The sequence below is a fragment of the Platichthys flesus genome, chromosome 7 (genome assembly GCF_949316205.1).
Source record: "Platichthys flesus chromosome 7, fPlaFle2.1, whole genome shotgun sequence".
NCBI classification, from domain to species: domain Eukaryota; kingdom Metazoa; phylum Chordata; class Actinopteri; order Pleuronectiformes; family Pleuronectidae; genus Platichthys; species Platichthys flesus.
In genome coordinates, this window is record NC_084951.1 from 5570217 (window position 1) to 5592257 (window position 22041).

Consider the following 22041-nt stretch of genomic DNA (forward strand, 5'->3'; position numbering starts at 1 on the left):
TATTATTATCCATATTATTATTACTGTTACTTTTACACTGACTTTAAATGTAATTTAAATGAGTTGTATCATTAATCAAATATATTTAGAATTGAGGATTTCTGTTTTGTTGAATAAACATTTCACCTCAGCTATTGCGAGTTATGATAAAAACGATTCATCATTAGTTATTGGTGATACCTGTGGTCTGTTTGTGGTCATTCAAAGGGAGTTAGAGCTGACTTTATATTTGCTTTTTGTAGTTTTTAGGAATTTGTTGCATGTCTTTGTTGTGGATACTCTGTTTTTACCAGCCTTTAAAGCATTTTACAAACCAGAAATTAATTTCTGAAAGTTTCACTCAATATTTATTTTAAGTCAGAAACATATTCTAAAAATGGATTAATTAAAAATGTAACTAATATTAGAAAAAACTATTCTGCACAAATTGTTACCCTAACCATAACCCTTGTTGCGTTCTACTTTTTATTTTTACTTTATTTCTAATTACCCAGGAAGATCCGGTATCACTTCTCTTTTATCAAGGATCCCTGTTGAGATGAATTAAGTCTTTGAATTTTTTTCTCTAGAATTTATATCAACATTAATAAACAAACTATCAAAACAAAAACATATTGTAAAAAAAAACAACTAAATAAACTTAAAGACGTAAACTCAAACGTAACCCGCCTCACCCTAAATAACATAAACCACACTTATCCAATTTCACATCAGTAGACTTCTTCACAGAGGTCGGTCCATATAGTTCGCTAGTTCGTTAGTTGGAGCTGTGTTTTCCTGAGGTACGTGAAAGCGCATTCAATACCCAGCATGCACATCGCCACCGCCATTTTTGTTGTTGTGAAGTGCGGTGAGAAGATCCACAGAAACAAACTCAGTTCGAGTGTTTAACTCGTCTTTGTCTCAGGTCGTGAGTGAAAACTCGGTGTGCGTGAGTGTGGAGGACAGAGTTTCATCATGGCGCAGTACAAAGGAGCCGCCAGCGAGGGGGGGCGAGCCATGCAGCTGATGAAGAAACGAGAGAAAGAAAGAGAACAGCTCGAGCAGCTGAAGCAGAAGATTGCAGAGGTTTCTACATTCGTGTCCTGAGTTATAACGTGTCTGTTCTCCAGACACTGGGGTGTGTAGAGGTGTGAGGGCCTGCGACCTGCAGGCTCCGTGAAGTGCCCCTTGGTCCAGAGAACTGCAGTTTTACCCAGTGTGATGTGATGCATCATCGGGCATATTATGGTGTAGCTAACTGTATGAACATCTCTGTTTCCTCCCAGGACAACATGGTCAAGTCCAACATCGACAAGAAATTCTCAGCTCACTATGACGCTGTGGAGGCAGAGCTCAAGTCCAGCACAGTTGGTCGGTATCAACCCACTTGACACACTCAAGCAAAGCAACACACGTGTAGAACCTGGAGAAACACATGGGCTGACTCAGAATGTGACCCACGAAGTGTCACACATGATAAGTTAAGACAAGTCGGCATTAGTCCACCATTGCTGTCTGTCTCAAACTAAACATAATACAACGAGAAGTAAAAATAGGTAAACATGCCATTTAAAACAAAAGGAGATATAAAAAAACAAATAGAGTAGAAATAGTATTTAAAAAAAAAAAGTATACAGTATGTAAACAGAATATATGTTGTAATAATAATAACTTATATTACACCTATGAAGAGACCCAAGGACTCTTTACATGCGTAACTAGAGACTGATAGAAAAAAACGAAAATGTGAAGAATAGTGTAACAGGTTGCAAAGACAGAAATGAGTAAGTGCACAACCAAGGGTTTGAGGACATATGATTCATGGAGATGGCGTGTGCAGACTCTGCGACTCGGCTCACTCTCTTTTTTGGCCTTGTTTTTCCTTGTTGATGTTAGTTCCACTGACCACATGAATGTTGAGACACATCTGCACCTTACAGTAAAAGCAAATATTGCAATACATTTGGGAATAGTTGATTGATCTCCCCATGTGACTCTTGTGTGACCAGTTTCATGTGTCCTATGTTCTGATCAGGTCTGGTGACACTGAATGATATGAAGGCCAAGCAGGAGGCGCTGGTGAAGGAAAGAGAGAAACAGCTGGCCAAGAAGGAGCAGTCCAAGGAACTCCAGCTGTGAGTTACTACTTCCTGCCAGCATACGTTCTAATAAACCTGTTTTGTTCATCCATTAGAGTTTCTGCTGTGACTTGAAAGAATTACAAGTGCTGTAAAACATATTGTAGTACAGCTGGACTATGGTTGATGAGTGTTCTTTGGCAGCAATTACATCTACTCATGCAAAAAACTAGAAGGCTTCAAGGGTTTTTACTTTGGAATGTTCACAAGAAACTCAAAACAAAGCTCGTCCTCGGGGATCCCAATTTATTTTCATAAATCCCAATTTATTTTCATGCCAGACAGAAAAAATCAAAATCTATCCCGGCTCTCCTCCCTTTCAGTAACTACAATACTGCAACCTGAGCTTATGTAACGTTACACACTTTATGGCTGAAGATACTGGACTACCGGTAATAACATACACTTTTCTGTGGCTGCACAATGATCTGGTGTTTCTCTGGCCCAACAAGAGTGACACACATCCCTGAACAAACTCGCCAAGTCAACTAAATCACATACACTATGCAGCGAGGCTGTTGCTAGAGAAATATAATTATATCCACTACTGCCTCAGGATCAGGAAAGATGCACATTAACACCAACACTAATCAGAAGTTATTAGGAACTGAACAGCACTGAAGTTTACTTTGGGTTTGTTTGATTCACTCTACAATTTATTAGGCTGCATTTAAACCCAACGTGTGCACACAGTTCAATTGCCACACACAGCACAAGACGCGCACAGCCAGGACATCAGTGTTAAAGTGACCAGGACAATCCAGATTCATGATCCATCATGGTTCACTAATAACTGAATACAATCAGCAATCAAGCTGTGACGAGCGATAGAGATCAGCACTCACACGCTCCCCCCAACCTGCCAGCTGTGCAATCCCTGTTGTGCTGGTAGATTTTCAAATGATACAAAATATGCAACTTTTTTAACATTAAAAGTTGCATTGCACATCTCCCACCCCCAAACATTGGCCTGCTGATGCAATGCTATTGCCGCCACTGCCTCAGGGCAGACTCATATTATGGGTCCTAATGCCTGCCCAGGAGTGATGCTGGGCTGGCAGGCAGGCACATTGTAACTGACGTTGAGTTTGGCTTGTGGATGGGCTACTGGCAGTACAACCTGGTGGAAATGCTGTGTTTCTCACCTCTGACCCTGCAAGGGATGCTGGGACAGTTAGCTTAATTCAACTGTATGAGTGGTCTTTCATTTATTTTGCTTCTGCTCCCTTGCAGTAAACTAGAGAAGCAAAAAGAGAAGAAGAGAAAAGAAGAACAGAAGAGGAAAATAGCCAGTTTATCTTTTAACCCTGGAGAAGATGAAGATGAAGAAGAAGACGAAGAAGAAGAAGACGAAGACGAGCAGGATTGTGAGTACTGATGTGGAAGCACAGAACTGAGAATCTTCCCTGTGTTTTGTAAATGATTGCTTTGGTCCAACAGTTAAGTTGTAAATTAAACATTATACAGAACGATTAAGTCTGATGTGGATCCCTATGTTTATTTTAAGACAGCTTTGATTTGTAAGAAATAAATTACATCTTGTTGTTTGTACATTGCCTATTGTGAGATTAAACCAACAGTTATAAAATATGAATCTGGGAGTTTATCTCACAGTTGTGTGATTTTTGTCTCAGATTTTCCAGCTAAGAAGAAGCTGGGTAAAAATCCAGACGTGGACACAAGTTTCCTTCCTGATCGAGACAGAGAGGTGAGTCTATGTGTGTGACACTTCTTTGAGACTTTTACCTTATACCTCCGCGCCGGTGACAGCCAGCTGCCATAGGCATTCTGTTAAGGGTTTGTCCGCCCATCCCATTCCTGGGAAGACATCTTAAGAATGAGATCAGTTGTCACTTGACTAAGATTTTCAGATAAAGTGATCACATCTCAGTGGTCAGAGTTCACAGTGACATTAAATGAATCTTGCAAAAAAGTTTATCGAAATAATTCCACGGATGTTGGGTTGGTTGGCGGAGGCATACAACCGTAGAGCAGTAATTCTAGTTACTGAGAGGCAAAAATGCTTTTTGGTCTTCATTTCCTTAATGTGTTATGACATAAGATTGTTGCAATTCTGGTAATGTGATGTCTGAAGTGTCTCACATGGTGGCTCAGACCCTACAGGAGCACTAACCTGCAGACACAATGTGACTGATCCATTAAACAGGGTTTCTACATGTTCTTAAAATGCCTTAAGCCTTAACAACGCTAAAATATATCAGATACACGGTCTTCAATCTATTTAAGTAGAACTTAATTATGTTATTGCTCATTTAATGCTACTTTAGAGCTTGAAAATAAGTTTTGTAAGAGAAAGAGATATACTTTACAGATATTTTAAATGTATAATAATAATAAAATGTCAATATGCTTATTTTGTAGTTCTAGTTCAGTGACCCAGATATTAGCATTGATGTAATACAACTATTAACATGGCCGACATGGAAGTGATAACTTATAGTCTGTAAACACCCTGGTCCTATTTTGTCTCCTTACATTCGGCTTGGCTGTGGGAAGGTGGACTGTAGTATTCGAGTCCCAGACCCAGAAATCTACCATCTGACCCGAAGTGAAAAAACTAAGAACAAAACCGAAAACTGGAAATACCAGACCCATCACTCAAAAGAGAAAATCGGACCAAAATAAAATAACCAATAAAGCTCTAATATTTTCACTGAACTGGTTTTGTTTGCTTGCCTTGTGTGCAGGAGGAGGAGAATCGTCTCAGAGAGGAGCTCAGGCAGGAGTGGGAGCTCAAACAGGAGAAAATTAAAAGTGAGTGTCTGAACACACACACACAGTTTTTGTCACTTACATTCAGTTGTGTATCCATCCACTGTCACCTTTATGTAAACATTCAGGCAACAGTGTCCAATATTAGGCAAATGTCTCAGCTTTGGGGAATTTGTCACTTTCATTTTTCCTTTCATTTTATTTTCACTTCTGTAACGCTGGATTCGCTTGACGGTGAGTGTGTCTGATGCTTGGTGTCGGTGTGAGCTTCATAACGGCAACAATCATAGTTTCAGGCTTAGAATACAACATAAATGTTTTTGGTGTCGCTATATCAACATGCACGATAAACATGTTGTAAAATATGGCAAAAACTGCAATAAATGGTGTTCCATGCGCCATCCATTCACTCTCTGTCTGTCAATATATTTGGCCAATCAGATGGAGATATTTGAAATGATGCCACAATATCATCACTGATCATCACATAGTGATCGATACTTTTCTTAATAAGTTAAATCTTACTTTAGAGCAGTGTATTCATCAGCCGCCCCGCTCACTCTTTAGAGCGGGACGGCTAAAGCTGTTAAATTAGAAGCTTTCACTGTCCAAACATGTATGAAAGACACGAGGAGCTGTGCAAGGCTCCCTGATGTCTGCCCCGGACTTGGTGGCAGTGCAGCCAGGCTCTGCACCTTCTCCTGCAGTGGAGCTGTCTATTGTCTCTGCGTCCGTAGCCAGGGACTGTTTTTGTTTATTTATCGCAAGTCATATCGTTATCTACCGGGGCGTTAAGCCATGTAATGCTTTAAAAACAGTTAAATAACCTTAAAATCAATCCTGTGCCAATGCAAAGATGCAAGAACAGGTAAGATAATGTCCCTCTTCCTTGAACCAGTTATAATAATAATACTGAAATGATAACAGTGGGTGTATCAGTGCTTCATGAACATTTTCGGCACATTTTGAAATTATGAAATCATAATACTGATAACTGTGATCATGTTGGTCACTCAAAGTGATGTGACATTTTCCTAGTGTTTCATTTTCACTCTAACTGTGGGGTGTGTGTTTTGTTTTTGTTTGTCATCAGGTGAGGAGATTGAGATCACATTCAGCTACTGGGATGGTTCTGGACATCGTAAGACAGTCAAGGTAATGAATGAGGAGCTTCAACAGTAGTATAAGGGAATGTGTCAGTTCACCATCTTTTTGCTGTACAGCCATGCATCTTGTGTAAGGTTTCAGTGCCCGGGGGAATTTATGTCAACTTAACGGTTCACATTCCAAGTCTCCTTGTGTGTATTTCTCCTGCAGATGAAGAAGGGTAATACCATCCAGAACTTTTTGCAGAGGGCCCTGGAAGTCCTCAGGAAAGACTTCAGTGAGCTCAGGTGAGAAGGTGTAAAAGAACAAAGTGTCAAGTCAACATACATCATCACTATCCTTAAAAGTTCACTTGTTAAATCCATTATAACTATAGGTCTTTCTGTGATTTCTTCATCGTGCTGTTTGACAGAGCAGGAAATCTATAACCAAACAAACCAATTGGGAACTGACTAAATCCATTCACTACATGCATCACTCTCCCTCACAGTGTCATTTCTTATTTTACCACTTGGAGTTGCAATAGTCTGAACATTTATAATCCTTGAAACAGAGGCTTGAAACTGGAATAATTAGTCAGCTTTCCTTCTGAAAGGAAGTGGATTTTGACATTATGTCAAACTTAATCTTGACTGGACTACCTTCTCTGTGCAGGTCTGCCGGAGTAGAGCAACTGATGTACATCAAAGAGGATCTTATAATACCACATGTAAGTACCGTTTGCTTGGATGTCACAGAACTGGCAGGAAGAAGTCATCAGCATGTAACACTTTTAACAGGTTTTTTAATTGTCTAGCACAGAAGCAGATACAAACGTGTTTCTTCACTTGACCTGAGTGTGGATCCTATTTAATAGCAGCCAAAGACTTACAGCTGATAAATAACACAAGTTATTATAATTATTGTCAAGAGTTTGACTGATTGCTTACCTGGTTGGGGTGATAACATGGTGCGGAATCACACTTTCTATGACTTATTGTTCTTATTGTTGATTTTCTTGTTGATCTTTTTTTATCTACAGCTGGGTTGCAACAATGAGATTTTCAATAAATGATAACAGTCTTAGAATTTATGTCATCACAATAAATGGTATTTCTCAGCAATTATTGTCATTATTATTATTTAGCAATCACAAATTAAGTTAAGTTCTTTACTTAGGTAAAAGTACTGAAACCAATATTAAGTTCTGCATTTAAAAATGTTAAATGTGATTCAATGTTTCACATTACTTACCTAGACTTTGGTGGCCCTCCATTTCCAAATTTGTCATGCCCAAGTTTCATATCTTTATAACAATATTTTCCCTTGGTTTGTGCAGCATTATTTGCTGCATGCTCGCTCACAAAATGGTCACTAACGTTGTTACCATGCATGCGGACAGTCAGGCCTCATAGTTTCAGCTGCAGTTGTTTCATGCATGCCCTTCTTCCTCTAACACAACAACTTATCCTTGCCTGATTAGTACCTGTCACTTGCGTGCGCATTCTTAATTACCTCCGTAACTGCTAGAGATCTAAATATTTCTGTCTGGAACACTGTGTAATTAAATTGAATCCAACTACATTTAAATAATTATTGTGTATCTGCTTATTAACAAACAATGGAGATTGTGGGTTTTTTTTAAACTGTGAAAAAAATGAGAAATGCATTCACAGCTTCCCAAACTGATCATCAGATTAGAAGATCGTTAAAATATATTTTTGTAACAACAGGACACTAATACTGCCGGTCCTTTCATCTCACATGCGCACACATCGGTCAGACCCTTTTGTGTTGGCATCCATTATTTTAAAGATATTAAAGTTGATGAAGCCAGCTCTTTTGTTTGTGGATTAATGACGCACGAATGAAATCATGAAAAACCGCAGCTGACATGTCTGTTCACTGTGGGTTGATCTGGTTAATTTCGTTTTGTTCAAGTGTTATATCGTGCACCTTTGATGTAGCTGTTCACTATCAAAGAGTCATGGACTTGCTAATAGAGACACACTCAGGTTGCAGTGGGATAATTGACATCCCTTTAAAGCTGTAATGGCGGTAATCGCTGTAGCTGAAGTAGTGCAATAATAAATAGCAGTCTTCTAAATGTAGCTGATATGGGAAATAAGTGATAATGTAAAAAAAACACCATCTTAAAAAGTCTGTGTGTGTCCTTGATATCAGTTTAGTCTATCTACCTATACCTGGTGAGAGTCATGGTTACTTTTATTAATTGAAATGGTGCACTTTACTTTTCAGCACCACAGTTTTTACGACTTCATCGTGACAAAGGCCAGAGGAAAATCAGGTCAGTGAACAATCAGCATTTTGCGTCTTGGTTTGTTTCTTGATGTTACATTCTGAAGTTCTAAGTCACTGTGCAGATCAGGGAATGACGTGGAGTTGGGTTTCCTGCCTTTTCCCATTCTCCACAGGTCCTCTTTTCAGCTTTGACGTCCACGATGATATCCGACTTGTGAACGATGCCACTGTCGAGAAAGATGAGGTGAGGTTTTAAAGAAGCTGAAATGAACAATAGATGCTTATTATAATATTTTGGTCATTTCTGATTCTGAATGAAATCAGCAAAGACTTGTCCTGCTCAGGTTTTACATATATATGTCTGAATTGAAAATTGAATAACTGTTGTTTCAAATAAATCTTCTAAATCTTTATAATTTGAACTGAGAGCAAATTACAACTTCAATCAACAACAATAAATAATAAGCCTCTATAAAATAGTGGTGTACAAATCTCAAAAGAAAATCATGAAGTCAAAGTTAACCAAGTTTTATTTGTTTGTTGCCCGAAGTCTCATGCAGGTAAAGTGGTGCTGAGGAGCTGGTATGAGAAGAACAAGCACATCTTCCCTGCCAGCCGCTGGGAGCCGTATGATCCTGAGAAGAAATGGGACAAATATACGGTGAGAATCCCTTTGCCAAATGTTGGCTTGCTTCATCTTAGCAGTAAATCACCAATTCTCTTTGAACAGATTATTGAGGTTTTATTCTAGTCTTGAATCTAATCTGTTAAATGACCATTGTAAACCAACTGTGTTTCCGGAAGCATGCAGCTGTGTTACATTTTAATAAACCGGGATAGTAAGTTGACCAAGACTATAAAAAACACATTGTTCTTTCACAATTGTTCATATAATTACATGTCTGATGAGGCTGTTGAGTTAATGTGACTTATTTTACTTCCTCCCATCTAACCAGTGTTGGCCACCAGCTGGTGAACACAGTGGAGCATTTAGCTGTGTAAGAGCCAGATGTTTGTCTCAGGGGTCGGTAGAAACAAAACAAGCTAAAGGGACTGAATAGGGAATGAAACTAAATAATAATGTTGCTCTGTAGGATGTTTGTGGTTTAATGTTGAGTCTACAGTTTGTGGAAACTGCTCCAGTGGTTAAAGCTGCAGAAGCGATGATGTCTTTAATGTGGCAGCATGTAAGAAGCTCAGGGGATTCATTGCTGTTCCTGAACTTTTAGACCTTGGCCCACATCTCTTATTCTTATCCAGAGATTGGTATAGGTCTTGGGTTTGGCTTGCTAGTGTCCTGAAACAACAGTCGTTGCGACTTGGTCTTTCGGGGCTTTGTTCATTAGTCACCCTGCTGGGGGCGATCAATCCCTGACTTGGGTCCAAGTAATTTGCAAACAACACAGATCAGCCCTCTTTATCCACAACAACCAGGTTGGAAATGCTTGGAATCACATCACTTACTGACTGAATCAGAAACCTGAGTCAAGCTGGTTTTTACCTTCAAAGCCACTGCAACGTTCCTCATCCACTACTCTGTGCATGTCTTCCTGAATCAAGGAATAAATCAATGCAAGGTATTGTGTAACCCAGCTCAATTGAATCTAGGGTGAAAAATTGCCGTTTTCATCTGTAAATGACAGATCTGGACCGCTCATGATAATTGTATACGCCTTCTCATGCAGTTTTACCTTAAAATCTAGATGTCTTGCCAATGGATGGTTATCTGGGAAAATAAGCTGATCTAGCTGATAAACATGTCAGCTAGATCAGATTATTGCTAAAGAAAGGGAACCTGGCAAGGACTCATGAGCTCATGCCAAAATTATGATTAAATTTGGGACCTATTATCAACTATTTTAATTTGAACTTGTGATCTTGCATGAGATAAATATGTGACACCCAGAGTTCACTAGAAAGAATCCTTTCTGTTTTCTATAACTACATTATAACAGAAGACCTGTGAACCATTAGTATCAGATTGGATCAAACGATTTTCAAGAACAAGATGAATGGTTGGAGGAATAAGGGAACACTTAGCAATTCACTGTAATCAAATAGTTTTATTTAGTTTAGACCTGACCTTGTTGGCCCTGTGGAGTAACTTCGTGTTGTGTTTCTCTGTTTTTCAGATCCGGTGAAACGGCCACCTTCTCCAGCCTCGCAAAATGTCCTTCTTATTTCCTCTGTTATACCATCTTTCATCTGTGCTTTATCAAGATTTGATGCTTTGGATTCACAGCTTTCCTGATATTTGAAATGCTAATTTCCCCAAATGTATTTGATTTACCAACGCATTGTTTCCTGTGAAAACAAGCCCACATTCATGTAGATAAAGCCGATCAACATGTTCTATTGTCTGTGCTTAATAAAGTGAATTTGGATGGAACTAGCTGGACTCATGACAGAACCTTTGATTAAACCTAGCACCCCTGCACGTGGACCCTTGCCACTCGCTGAGACTTTTCATCGTCAGCCTGTGGGTTTGTGTGAAAGTTGTTTTTGGCCTGAGCTTTGAACATTATTACATTCTGTTGAGGGGCTGAGCCTGCCATGTGCCTCCTGCTAGAGATGCATAGCTGTTAAAACATGCACAGCCAGTTGGCTGGGCTGCACCTCCACCAATAGCCTCCAGGCACCCCTCCCTTCCTCCTCCCACGTTCCTGTCACTCAAACAGCATTGCAGACGCTTTGACATTAGATTTCAATCCTCACGCCGAGCGGAGGCTTCTTTAGACCGTCCTGTCCAGTGGGTTAATGGGGGAGTGGGTGTTAGTTTGAGGTGTGGTGCTGACTGTCATGCTGGCTGCATCAGGATGTGGAGGTCAGCCCTTGTTGTGCTCCAGCTCGTCGTGCTTGGTCTTCCACTGTGTTATCTTCAAGACGATAACACAGCCACTGCTCTCGCTCCTCAGGACTGCACTCTGGACTGCGTCCGCCAGGTAAGTCCCGGTTTCAAACCTGCTCCACTTTAACACAGGTTCTGCTTTGTAGCAACCTCATCTTCTGTGCCTTCTACGTACATTGCATTTCCCTTGGTGGCGTCTGCTCTGAAGCTAGGTTGAATCTGTTTACATAATGAGCTGCAGATGTGTACATTATAGGAGCTGCAGTTGTGTACTTTACAGGAGCTTCACTTCACACTTCTGCTCTGACAAACCTGCACATTGTGTTTGTGGTTTCATGCCATACTAGCTGGGTTCTGTTATTCAGTGTCTCAGACCAGTTAGAAAGTTGTCTTTCTAACTATTCTATATTTTATAGTTCCAACAATATATGCCTCAGACAGTTTCCTCTGTCTACGCCTAAAAAATATAATAAGAAAATTACAATCACAGATCCAATTTATAAAATAGAGTTAGAGAGAAAATTTGGTCATTGAATTGTATAACATTATAGTAAAATACAGAGAGGGAAGAATAAAGGCCATATTTACAGTAGGAGCAATAGATTCTAAGTCAACAGTTCCCACTCTTTGCTTTTGCCTCCTGTATTGCAACAAAAACAAGTCGTAAAAAGAATTCACATTTTTTGTTTGACCTGGTTATAACCTGAAGCCGTGGGGCCCCTCCAGGGGCAGCAAGCTACATGTGAAGGGTCACGATGATGTGAACCCACCTGGTAATCAGAAGGGACGCGTCTCTGAGACATACTCATAACATGTGACATGCAGCAAAATGAAATGGCTTCATTTTGAGGGTTCACACTTAGTTCGGACCCACTTTCCCAGATGACAGATCAACTGTAGAGAGATCTATAATATTTACAACACTGGCTGAACGTCTTTGTCTGTGACTAATATTTACTGCACACTGTAAATATCCTTACTTCTCAAAGCTTGGCTTTAAGTCCCTCAACTAAAGACAGGTTATTTGTGAAGCTTCTTGAACCGCATCATCAGTAAAAATACTGAAACACCATGCTGCAGTTGTTACGGGGGAAAACACTTGATGACTAAATGTGTCCCCTGTGGCACATTAGCCTGGTCTTCCTCGGGTCTGTGTGCAATGTCAGGGAGGTTACTCTCTGCAGTAGAATATCAACCCTGTGGTTGGAGCTGTTTCAAGCCTTCAATTGTTTACGTTCACCAACAATAAATGTACAAAGGAAAATGCAGAGTTGTTGAACCTAAATGTTGGTGTGTGTTAACACGACAATCCCTTCTTGATAGACACACACTGTCACTTCGACAGCTCGCAAACTTCTTTAATATGTGGTAACCACAGAGTTTAGTATTAAAACCAATTTCCCTCTGCTGACGTTTGTGATTTTTTACGTCACCTACTACCCTGCGAGTGTTGTGAGTGGAGGGCGTGTCATTTGTAAAATTGCATGCTAAGCATGTTGATGGTGTTTCTCATCTTCGGTTTGCGTGCCAGTAAGTATTTAGACTGAAAGACTTTCTGAGTGCCATTACCTCACCTGACAGTTTAACTACCACTCTGTGAAAGCACACACACACAGGCCCAGGGCAGGTAAAGTTTTTCTTTCCTTTAATTTTCTCCACCTGTTAGTCTAGTTATGTTCTGTAAACCTGCAGGGCAGTTTATCAGGGAGGTGCAAGAAGTAAACCTACTTTATTTAACTACAGATAACAATACAACAATAAATTAATAATCTACAAAAGTAAAAGTCCTGCGTTTAAAAGTTGACTTATTTTAAAACCATATTATAAATAAATGTACTTTTAAGTTTCTAATTCAAAATACTTGGTTGCTGATACTAATACGGTTTTATATTTAACATTTCCTTTATTTATTTATAAAGACAATGTTTTAACACACTATTAAACTGTTAATACTAATGAATCCAATTGTAAGCAGTATGTACTGTGTGTGTGTGTTTGTGTGTGTATGCATGCATTGAATAGAATAGAAAACTTTCATTGTCATTTCACAGTGTACAACGAGATGTAGCACCAATGCTTAAGGTGTATGGTATTGATAGAAAAAAAGGGTATATATGAGCTAGTAATTAAATATGCAAACAGAGAGTCAGATAATGTTTAGGTTAATTGAAGACCGTAGCTGTTAATGTGAGTTATCTTGTTATTTAAATAACGTTTATTATTATTTGTATTGAATACCGCCAGTATGATTATGTCATATCATGATCTAAGAAATAACTGGTAACTTCCGTCGCTGCTGGTCTCTATGTTGAAATCATTATGGTCATCTGTCTCCTCAAGCAGTTGATACTGATTCACTCCTGTTGTGATTCATTAGTGTCACAGTGTGGGTAAAACTCTTGAAGAGTGAAAACCACAGTATATTCAGTGTTTTTAAGTGCAGTACAGCTTTGTACTTTACTTCTACTCTATATTGCAGAGACACTGTTAAGGAGATACTGTTAAATAGAACCATACTTATATATATATATATATATGTTGAGCATAGTGTTCAGAAACCGACCCCTATTGTGTTTTTTGATGATTCACTCACTGTGACACTGTTGTCCATCCAGGTTTGGGTCACTGATGTAAGTATGTGCAAAAGTTTGGAAATATCTGTCTATTGCGTATTCTTTACTTGGCTCATTATATCCTACAAACCTAGTTTTTTATAACTGGAATTATGGACATTCTCTTATAATATATGAACGTTAGAATATTATGGTATCTATTTTATCTCATAATTGAACTGGAGAAAATTTGTTAAGGTTAAGTTACAAGACAGTTTTTTTACTTCAAAAATTTACAGCAAGATTGTGGCGAGATAAAGGCAAAATGCTCACACATTATCTTGTTGTTTTGCCCCATTATAAAATATTTTTGGCATTTTGTCATAGAATCAGAATCAGAATCAGAAAGTATTTATTTCCAAGTAGGTCAACACCTACAAGGAATTTGCTCTGGTTATTGGTGCATACAATGAACATAGAAACATGAAAACACAATAAATACAACACACATGAGTGAGTATTCTGAGTGTACAAATTGTGTAAAAACTATTGTTGGAAAATATCTCCAAAGCTAAGGCCCTAAACAGAACAGCACCTGCATACATACTTCAATACTTAGCCCTGAAGCAATTAACTAAACCTTTGAGTCTTCAGTTGAGAAATGGCAAAAGCAATAATCCCGGACATTGTATAAACAGAATAATAATCAACAGAGTTAGACATGAAAAAAGAAGAAAATACATTGGTTTAAGTGGAAGAGGCCGTGGATTAATGGAGGAAATTATATAAAGTTCGACTGACATAAATACCTATGGGAGGAGGATACTGGGCAAATAAAAACTTTACACAAAATGTTTTAAAACAACATGGATTTTCTCCAAACATCTGACTCCACAATAGGCGCAATTGAAGACCACAGAGCGGAAGTGTGCTTCAAGTTGTGTTTCTGAGTTTTGAGGCAGCTCTTGAGAAAGCTGTGATGCCAGAAAAGAATTAACAGCCTATTTTATATTAATTTATCAGGAATTAATCCCAGAGTTCCCACTCGGGTAAACTCCTGGCATTCACATTCCTGTGACTGAACCAGATCTCCCTCCTCCTGGCAGCCGATCAGAGAACGCATTAAATCCTGAGAGAATTTTGACATAATCAAATCAATTGACGTCTTTGAGTTCACGCCCAAAAAACTGGACCTGTTTTTGGACATTGTCATTGACATGTGTGCATTTTATTTTCCTTTCTTATCTTTTATTTGTTTTGAATCTGTTTGGGTGATTCACCTGTCAAAACAATGACATAATCATCAATTGGCTGCTTGGTCTGAATTCAGGATCTCTTTCTCCTCTGCAGGGAGGACCAGGATGTGAATACTGCAGAATAACAAGTGCAGATATCAAGGAGGCGCTGGGTTTCAACTCCATCCAAGAGTTTGGAAGTAAGTCTGACACAGACGGGCTGTGCAGTGGCTAAATTACAGCTGGAAACCATGTCAAATGCTCCGACAACTCTGAAGATGTTGTTCACGTTGTACTCAAGGCTAAGTCCGAGACCCCCCGCCCCAAAACCTCCAACTCCACGCTTCACAGCATTAAACTTGTTTGCACTACATATTAGGATTTCAACCCAGGCAAGCCGAAGGACTGACATCCACCTTTAGAGCTGCTGTTGTGATAATATAAAGATCAACAACATTTGGTCCAACAGCATTCATGTCAACTGATCCACAGTCACATTTATTCATGAGTATTTCAACAACTATAGTGGTTGGATGGTCTTGACATTTTCTAAATTCCCTAAGGATCCTCAGAGGATGAACCTCACTGAATCTGCCTCTATAGAGTCAACATGAGCTCTTAGGTGATATATGTGTTGGATTAAAAAACGTTTTTGTTCAATATGTTTATTAAGGTTTTTTTCAGGTTGTTAAGTACAAACATACAAATACTAGGAGTAAGTAAGAAATGATGCCAAAATGAAAGGACAAGAGAAAGAAAGAAAGAGAGTCAATTGAAATAAAATAAAACAAAGGCATAAAAACAGAACAAAAAACTAAAAAACAAAATAACAAACAGGGCGTACAACTTGGATTGTAATTAACGGAACATGGCATATTCCCATCCATATGAAGATGTGGCTCCAAAATCTTATGTTTATGGTCTGGGGGGGAAATCTGCCGGTAGGGCAGTACAATTTAATTCGTCATCACTCCACCTGCCATTTATTGTTTTTTTTTACATTTTTTTCTAGATGCAGGTGTAAATAGTCAATTAGCTTCACATGCAGGTCCAGAAATGAATGCCTACTCTGAAAATGTCCGAAGCACTTTGTCACTGTACGTATCCGTTTCTCCTCAGGTTGTATCCCTTGGCCATGCTTGGAGCTGCTAGGAGAAGAAGACCCTGAGATCTGTCAGCATTATGTCCAAGCGCCAAACGATGTGAAGGTCGAATCTGTTCATGAGCCGAACCCCACCTCGGAAACTATCCTTGTTTCCTGGAAACCCAGTTATTATGGTGTGTTGATACAAAATTACGTCAATGTTTTCTTTCAAACCTTTCCAATGCAGTTCTCAAAAAGACAAATACTAACTGTGTCAAACAGACGTTTGGTTGATTTATGAAATTCTCTGCCAGTTTTGTGAATCATTTATCTTTTCAATCATGAGGCCCCTCCCCCTAGGTCAATTACCACATCCAGTCTTGACATGCACAAATGATTTCAGGTCACAAACAGTGAGTTATTACTGAAAGATAAAGGTGATGCCTTGTATTATGAGAATCCTTCAAAGTGTCCAGAGACATTTGATTCGTTCACACATGAGTGAGGTGACAGTGTAACATAGAGACACGTGTACATTAAAATCCCAACTGAACGTGCACTGAACTGGAGCAGCACATGCAGAAAACACATGTTCTCGACATTGATGGATATATGCAACTTGGATGATGGATTGCTGAATTCGCGACACATGTTTCCTTTTGTCAATTTTGTGTTTTCTCAGGGATCGCCTTCCTGCGAGGCTTTCAGGTGTCCCTCCAGGCGTTGGGAGGATCTACTGTCGCCTGTCAGCTCTTTCTCTTCCACCGCAACGTTTCCCTCATGGCTAAACATGCTCAAAGGGTAGGAAGGGACCCTCTCCCTTTGGTCTTTGTTTCTATTAATGTCTGCTATGCTGTTTGACAAACTGTAGTTCTTCTGGTTTATACCAACAAGAGGCACATTTGATAGTTAGATAACAGCTGCAGCTAAATTATATGTTTTTCACATCGATAATATATAGTGGTTTTATTTTTGATAGTTGAATGGATCCTAAATATTGTTTTGTGAAGGACACTGTCCTGGGTGTACACCACTTATCACTTTCTAAGAATCCTTTAGTTTCTGCTCATATATCATATATCATGACCCTGTCATTGTGAAACGATGGTGTGTTTTTGGGTGAGATCCCAGCAGCAATACAATCCCATAAACTTAAAATATGTCCTGAGAGGAGTCAGCTATAGATTTTACTCTTACGATGTATGAGAAGCTGTAAAAGTCCCACAAGAACCTCATTGGAGAACTGTTTATTCAAAACAACAGGCACAATGTACAATGTAAAACAATACAGTAATATGCATAATACATCACTGCTCAGATCCCCTCACACAAACACTGCCCGACGTGCAATCCCTGTACTAAGTGGTACAAGTGATGGAGGGGAAAGGAGCGCCATATGCAAACCATGTTGACAACAAAAAACAGTGACAAGAGGATCACTGTGTTTACCTTGGACTCTATTTAAACTACTGCTGCATGAAAACAGTTAATATCACATAAACTGGATTTTCCGAGATAAGTTTGTCCATTGCTTTGAAAATGAAAAGAATTGATTCATCAAACAATAAAGTATTATAGCATCAAGCACTGCTACATTTTGCGTTTTATTTTTTATTACTAAATCATATGAGATATTAACCAAACTTAATCCTGTTAGATATGTTAATAATAATAATAATAATAACAATAATAATAATCGTAATAATAATAAACATTTACCTTTGTGCTTGCTTGTTCATTTTTTTATTTAATAACTTGTCATTTCCCTCCTTTTATTACTGTATATGCCCATTACTTAGATTTTTCACCTGGAAAAAAAATATGTTCCTTTACTAGAGAAGTGCAAGAGTGTTACGCGATACGTGATGTATTTATGATAAAGGTAGATGGTCGAAGTTACATATACAAACTGCAGCTCTCTTCATAAATAAATCAATAAATCATTTTAGAATCATACTAAAAGTAGGGTGCCAATTACTAGGAAATATGAAGTAACAATGAAATGTTGGTTTTCAATTATCAAGTAAACTAAAAACTACATGAATATTCAAAAATGAATTGGGGAAAAATAAACCTATTACTAAAGACTTATCATCCAGGCATAGATTATTTGTGTTTCAATTTGTATTCATACTTTGGACACAAAAACAGAGTAAAACCATAATATAGAAAACATTAACAGCACATACGAAATCAGAGCATTTTAATACAATACATTGAGGTTTGACATGAGAAAGAACTTCTCTGTAAATGAACCATCTGACAAAAAGTCTTATCTCACTATCACAGATGAAAGTATGCACAGTGCTATATTTAACCACAACCAAGGTCATGACAGCTGCTGTTTTCTGAAGGTGTACAAGTCGGACCCTTTCCCCGGACTCTCCGTTGGGTCCCAGTATGCTGTTATTGTCATGGCTCTGCCGGTGCCTGAGGAGTGGGAGAGGTTCTACATTAGCAAGATCTTCTCCACACGCTGTAAGACCCACTTCATCCTTAGGCCAGATTATCACACAACACACACACACACACACACAGGTGCAGCTTGTAAATATTGTGGTTGCCTCAGAGAACCCTTTAAGCCAATTCCCTCCTTCTGTTGGCTTGTTTAAAATGCACACGTGCATGATGGTCTCATCCTGCACCATCAGGAAGCATGTGTGGTCCTAACATTGGTGAATGTATAGTAATTTGCATGTTGTGGTTTTGCAGCTTGTGAAGAGAAGAACGGTCTTGAGCAGTGCAAAAACGGTGAGACTTCCTTATACTTCCCAAATAAAGGTTAGATGTATTATTTTCTCACGATCAGCTTTACGTCAACATCAATATTGTTATGGTCTGCTTGCAGACTGGTATCCCAAATATGTCGAGGTGCAGCAGGAGGGGACTGCCATCACTGTGACGTTTAACCTGGCTCCCGAGAACCTGGGCATCACAAGTTACTTCTCCCTTTGTTATGCAAACGGGATGAAGAAATACACAGAAATAACGCCTGTGGGTGGTTAAGCCTTCTGCAGCTTTATGTTTATCTTTGCATCTTTGTTTTCACTCAGTGCATCATTTTACAGATTACCTTATTTATTCTATTTCTATTACAGACATATTTGATATTTATGTGACTCTATCTCCACTAACCATTTATTTATCTTCTGTAGAATTCTTCCAAAAACAATACTCACCACAGCTATCAGCTGAATGACCTCCAAGAAGGAACCAATTACAGTTGTGAGGTAAAAATAAAATTGGATATAGGTCGTCTATACTTTTGACTATGCATTTGATGATAATATTTATGTGACAGTTGTTTAAAATGTGTGCTTTGCTAAGCTACATGTTTTAAGTTTCTTTATCCTGACTCAACATTTCTTGCAGTTTGACTACATTTCCCACAGTTCAGGCTTCATGAAAGTGTAAGGGCTTTGAGTTCAAGTGAAACTAATGTTAATGACAATGTCTGTGTTGACGGATCCACAAACAATTTTCACTCAACACTGCTGTCCCCATCAGCTCGTCCAAGCTTTTTCCTGTGGATAGGACACACTGTGTGCTGTGCTTAACAATAAAGGGCACACAAACTAAATTAGTGCCTGGTTTGTGACGATTTAGAGAATTTAACATCTGGAGTTAATGGGGAAAAAGCAGAGATCGTAGGAGAGAGGTTATTTCCACAGTGTTTCCCATAGACTGTGGCGGTCTGCCATATTCTACTTTGTTCCACCAGAGGTTCATGATGAACCAAAACAATCTTACGCTTATTTTACCAGGTCACTCAGAATCTGTTGAGCATGATAGTGTCAGGTTGGGCAAAATGGCAAGCGTGAACCTGAAAGCAAGACACCATGGAGCAGTCTTGGGATGAGCAAAGTTCTTGTTTAACAACAGATCAGGGGTCAGAAGCCAGGCAGTCAGTCAGAGAAGGCCCCCCTGTTACCGCCAAAGATCTATCTTATTCTGTGGAAACGCTGCCTATAGTCATCAGATGGCCATAAATAAAAGCAAATCTTTGCATTTTTTCTCAAATAGGCAACTACCAGCTAGCATGTTTATAAGGTGATATTGATGTGCTTACAGCTATTTATGTGACATTATTGGCCAAATAACAATTTAAGTTCAACAATATCCTGTCAAACTACAATTACCAAGGCCACAGGTGAACTCAACATTTCTTGTGTCACAGATTGCTGCTAATGAAGTTGATGCAGTGAGAAGAGCTTTCAACGTTCAGGTGATGCACATTCACAAAGGTACTGCTCACCACTAAAGCAAATAAGCACATTTCCCCAAATGCCAAATTATTTAATAAGTGTCAGCCAATGATTTGTCATTCACTCCCATTTCTCCCCCCCCAGAAGGTCCCAGGACACAATTTGTCACTGCTTCCTTGGCTCTGATACTTCCACTGTGCCTGGCTGTCGTAGTCATTATTGTAGTCATACTGGTTGCTCTCACCAGGAGAAAGCCTAAGCTGCAGATGAAGATATGTGACGTAAAACCAGGTGCAAAGACAAATTCAATACATCATGTTTGTATTTCACTAGGCGTAATTTAATCAAAATAGCGGTTCATTGAAACATTGTTCATATCTGCTCTATCTTTTCCAATACCAGCAGCGTGTGAAATGTAACAAGGTTTCTTTTTCAATGTCCCTTCAGATATCATCAGGCAATACCATGACAGCGGGACTCAGGAAGAAATGGTATCGTTACCCAGAAGCAGGCTGACCCCTCCTCGTCTTCTGATTTGTTACAGCAGCTTTGATTGTCCTGCACATGTCAAAGCTGTCATGCAATTGGGGGCCTTCATACAGCGGCACATGGCCACTCAGGTAGCAGACACGACATTTAAAAGGCTTAATGTTAAATTTCACAAGGACCATCTAAGTGAGCTGTTCTATTAGACCATTTTGAGATGAAACTCTTCTTCTCTGTCCAGGTGTGCCTGGACCTTTGGGACTCTCTCAGCGTGGCTGAGGAGGGCAGTGTGGCCTGGCACTGCCGGCAGATCCGGGAGAGTGACTTTGTCTTGGTGATCTGCTCTCAGGGCCTCGACCACAGATTTGAGCCTTCAGGCCAAGAGAGTGATGATGAAGAGGCAGACAGGCGGCTGAACTTCAACGCCTTCAGCTCTAATGCAGCCATCCAACTCATAGTAGAGGAGGTCTGCCGAGCTAAGGCCAGAGGGCAGGACCTGTCCAAGTACATGGCAGCCATTTTCGAGTACTCTGAGGAAACAGACATCCCCACTGAGCTGAGGCTGGTATCTCACTACAGGCTGATGAGTGACTTGCCGCTGCTCTTCTCCCACCTTCATGGAGTGGCTCTCCACAGACCTGGGGGTTACCTGAAGATAAACAACATCTCAGAGGAAAGTTTTGCCAAGTTGCCTGCTGGGGCAGCTCTACAGAGGGCTATCCATGAGGCAGGACTGGCAATAGGAGGCCAGATACATACTTCTGTGGAAGAAGGGGAATAAAGACCAAAAAAGTAAATCTGTACACTCTTAACTAATGATAGCTCTCGGCCCAGGAAAGGAAAAGCTGGGAGTGGAGATAAAAGCTGCTAATGGCCAAAACCTTGCTGGTTTTGCATCGAGCCAGGCAAGATAATCTGGAAGTTCACAGCAGAGGGTACAGATGTACCTTTAAGCAATCACCCATATAAACCATCCCGGCCGCAACTGTGGTCCAGTGCTAGCAGCTGTACACTGTGACCTCTAATGTATTAATGTGTTACATGTAAAGGAAGGATTTGTACATAGAGCATACAATATTGGTCAGCAAGACTGAATGTATTTGACATAGTTTTTGGTGGCATTAATCTGTTATTTGTATTGCAGTAACCAGGTTTAAAGCCATTATGAAATTATACTAGCACTATAAATAAAAATCATATTATCTAATAAATTACTTAGTGAATTATTCTGTGAGAATGTTTACCTTGAAGAGGATAGTGATATTTGTATACATGAAAGCTTATATTTTTATTTATACATGTGCATATTGCATACAGAGATGAGAAAAGATTAATAGGCCCATAATTATAATGGTTTCATTGTATTTTATTTTTGAAAGTATTTTATTTTGTGTTGTATTTCTATTAAATATGTACTTTTACGCATGAAA

The 22041-nt window shown here is 39.3% G+C and overlaps 2 protein-coding genes across 3 annotated transcripts; both read left to right on the forward strand.

Moving 5' to 3' along the window:
* Nucleotides 1-808: 808 nt before the first annotated feature.
* Nucleotides 809-10590, forward strand: fam50a (family with sequence similarity 50 member A). Its single transcript, XM_062392311.1, has 13 exons — nt 809-1068; nt 1269-1353; nt 2018-2117; nt 3354-3487; nt 3755-3828; nt 4829-4895; nt 5947-6008; nt 6171-6247; nt 6615-6669; nt 8199-8247; nt 8375-8445; nt 8752-8862; nt 10334-10590. Exons 1-13 carry the CDS (start codon nt 958-960, stop codon nt 10340-10342), a joined length of 1005 nt encoding a protein of 334 aa, XP_062248295.1. The 5' UTR covers nt 809-957; the 3' UTR covers nt 10343-10590.
* Nucleotides 10591-10905: 315 nt separating this feature from the next.
* Nucleotides 10906-22041, forward strand: si:ch211-207e14.4 (interleukin-17 receptor D). 2 transcript variants are annotated; one of them, XM_062391080.1, is made up of 12 exons: nt 10906-11143; nt 14952-15036; nt 15956-16114; nt 16603-16721; nt 18275-18398; nt 18633-18671; nt 18769-18914; nt 19076-19150; nt 20098-20164; nt 20270-20416; nt 20573-20745; nt 20853-22041. In XM_062391080.1, exons 1-12 carry the CDS (start codon nt 11018-11020, stop codon nt 21390-21392), a joined length of 1800 nt encoding a protein of 599 aa, XP_062247064.1. In that variant the 5' UTR covers nt 10906-11017; the 3' UTR covers nt 21393-22041. The 2 variants fall into 2 exon arrangements, with proteins under 2 accessions (XP_062247064.1, XP_062247065.1); XM_062391081.1 differs by having other exon boundaries at nt 20273-20416.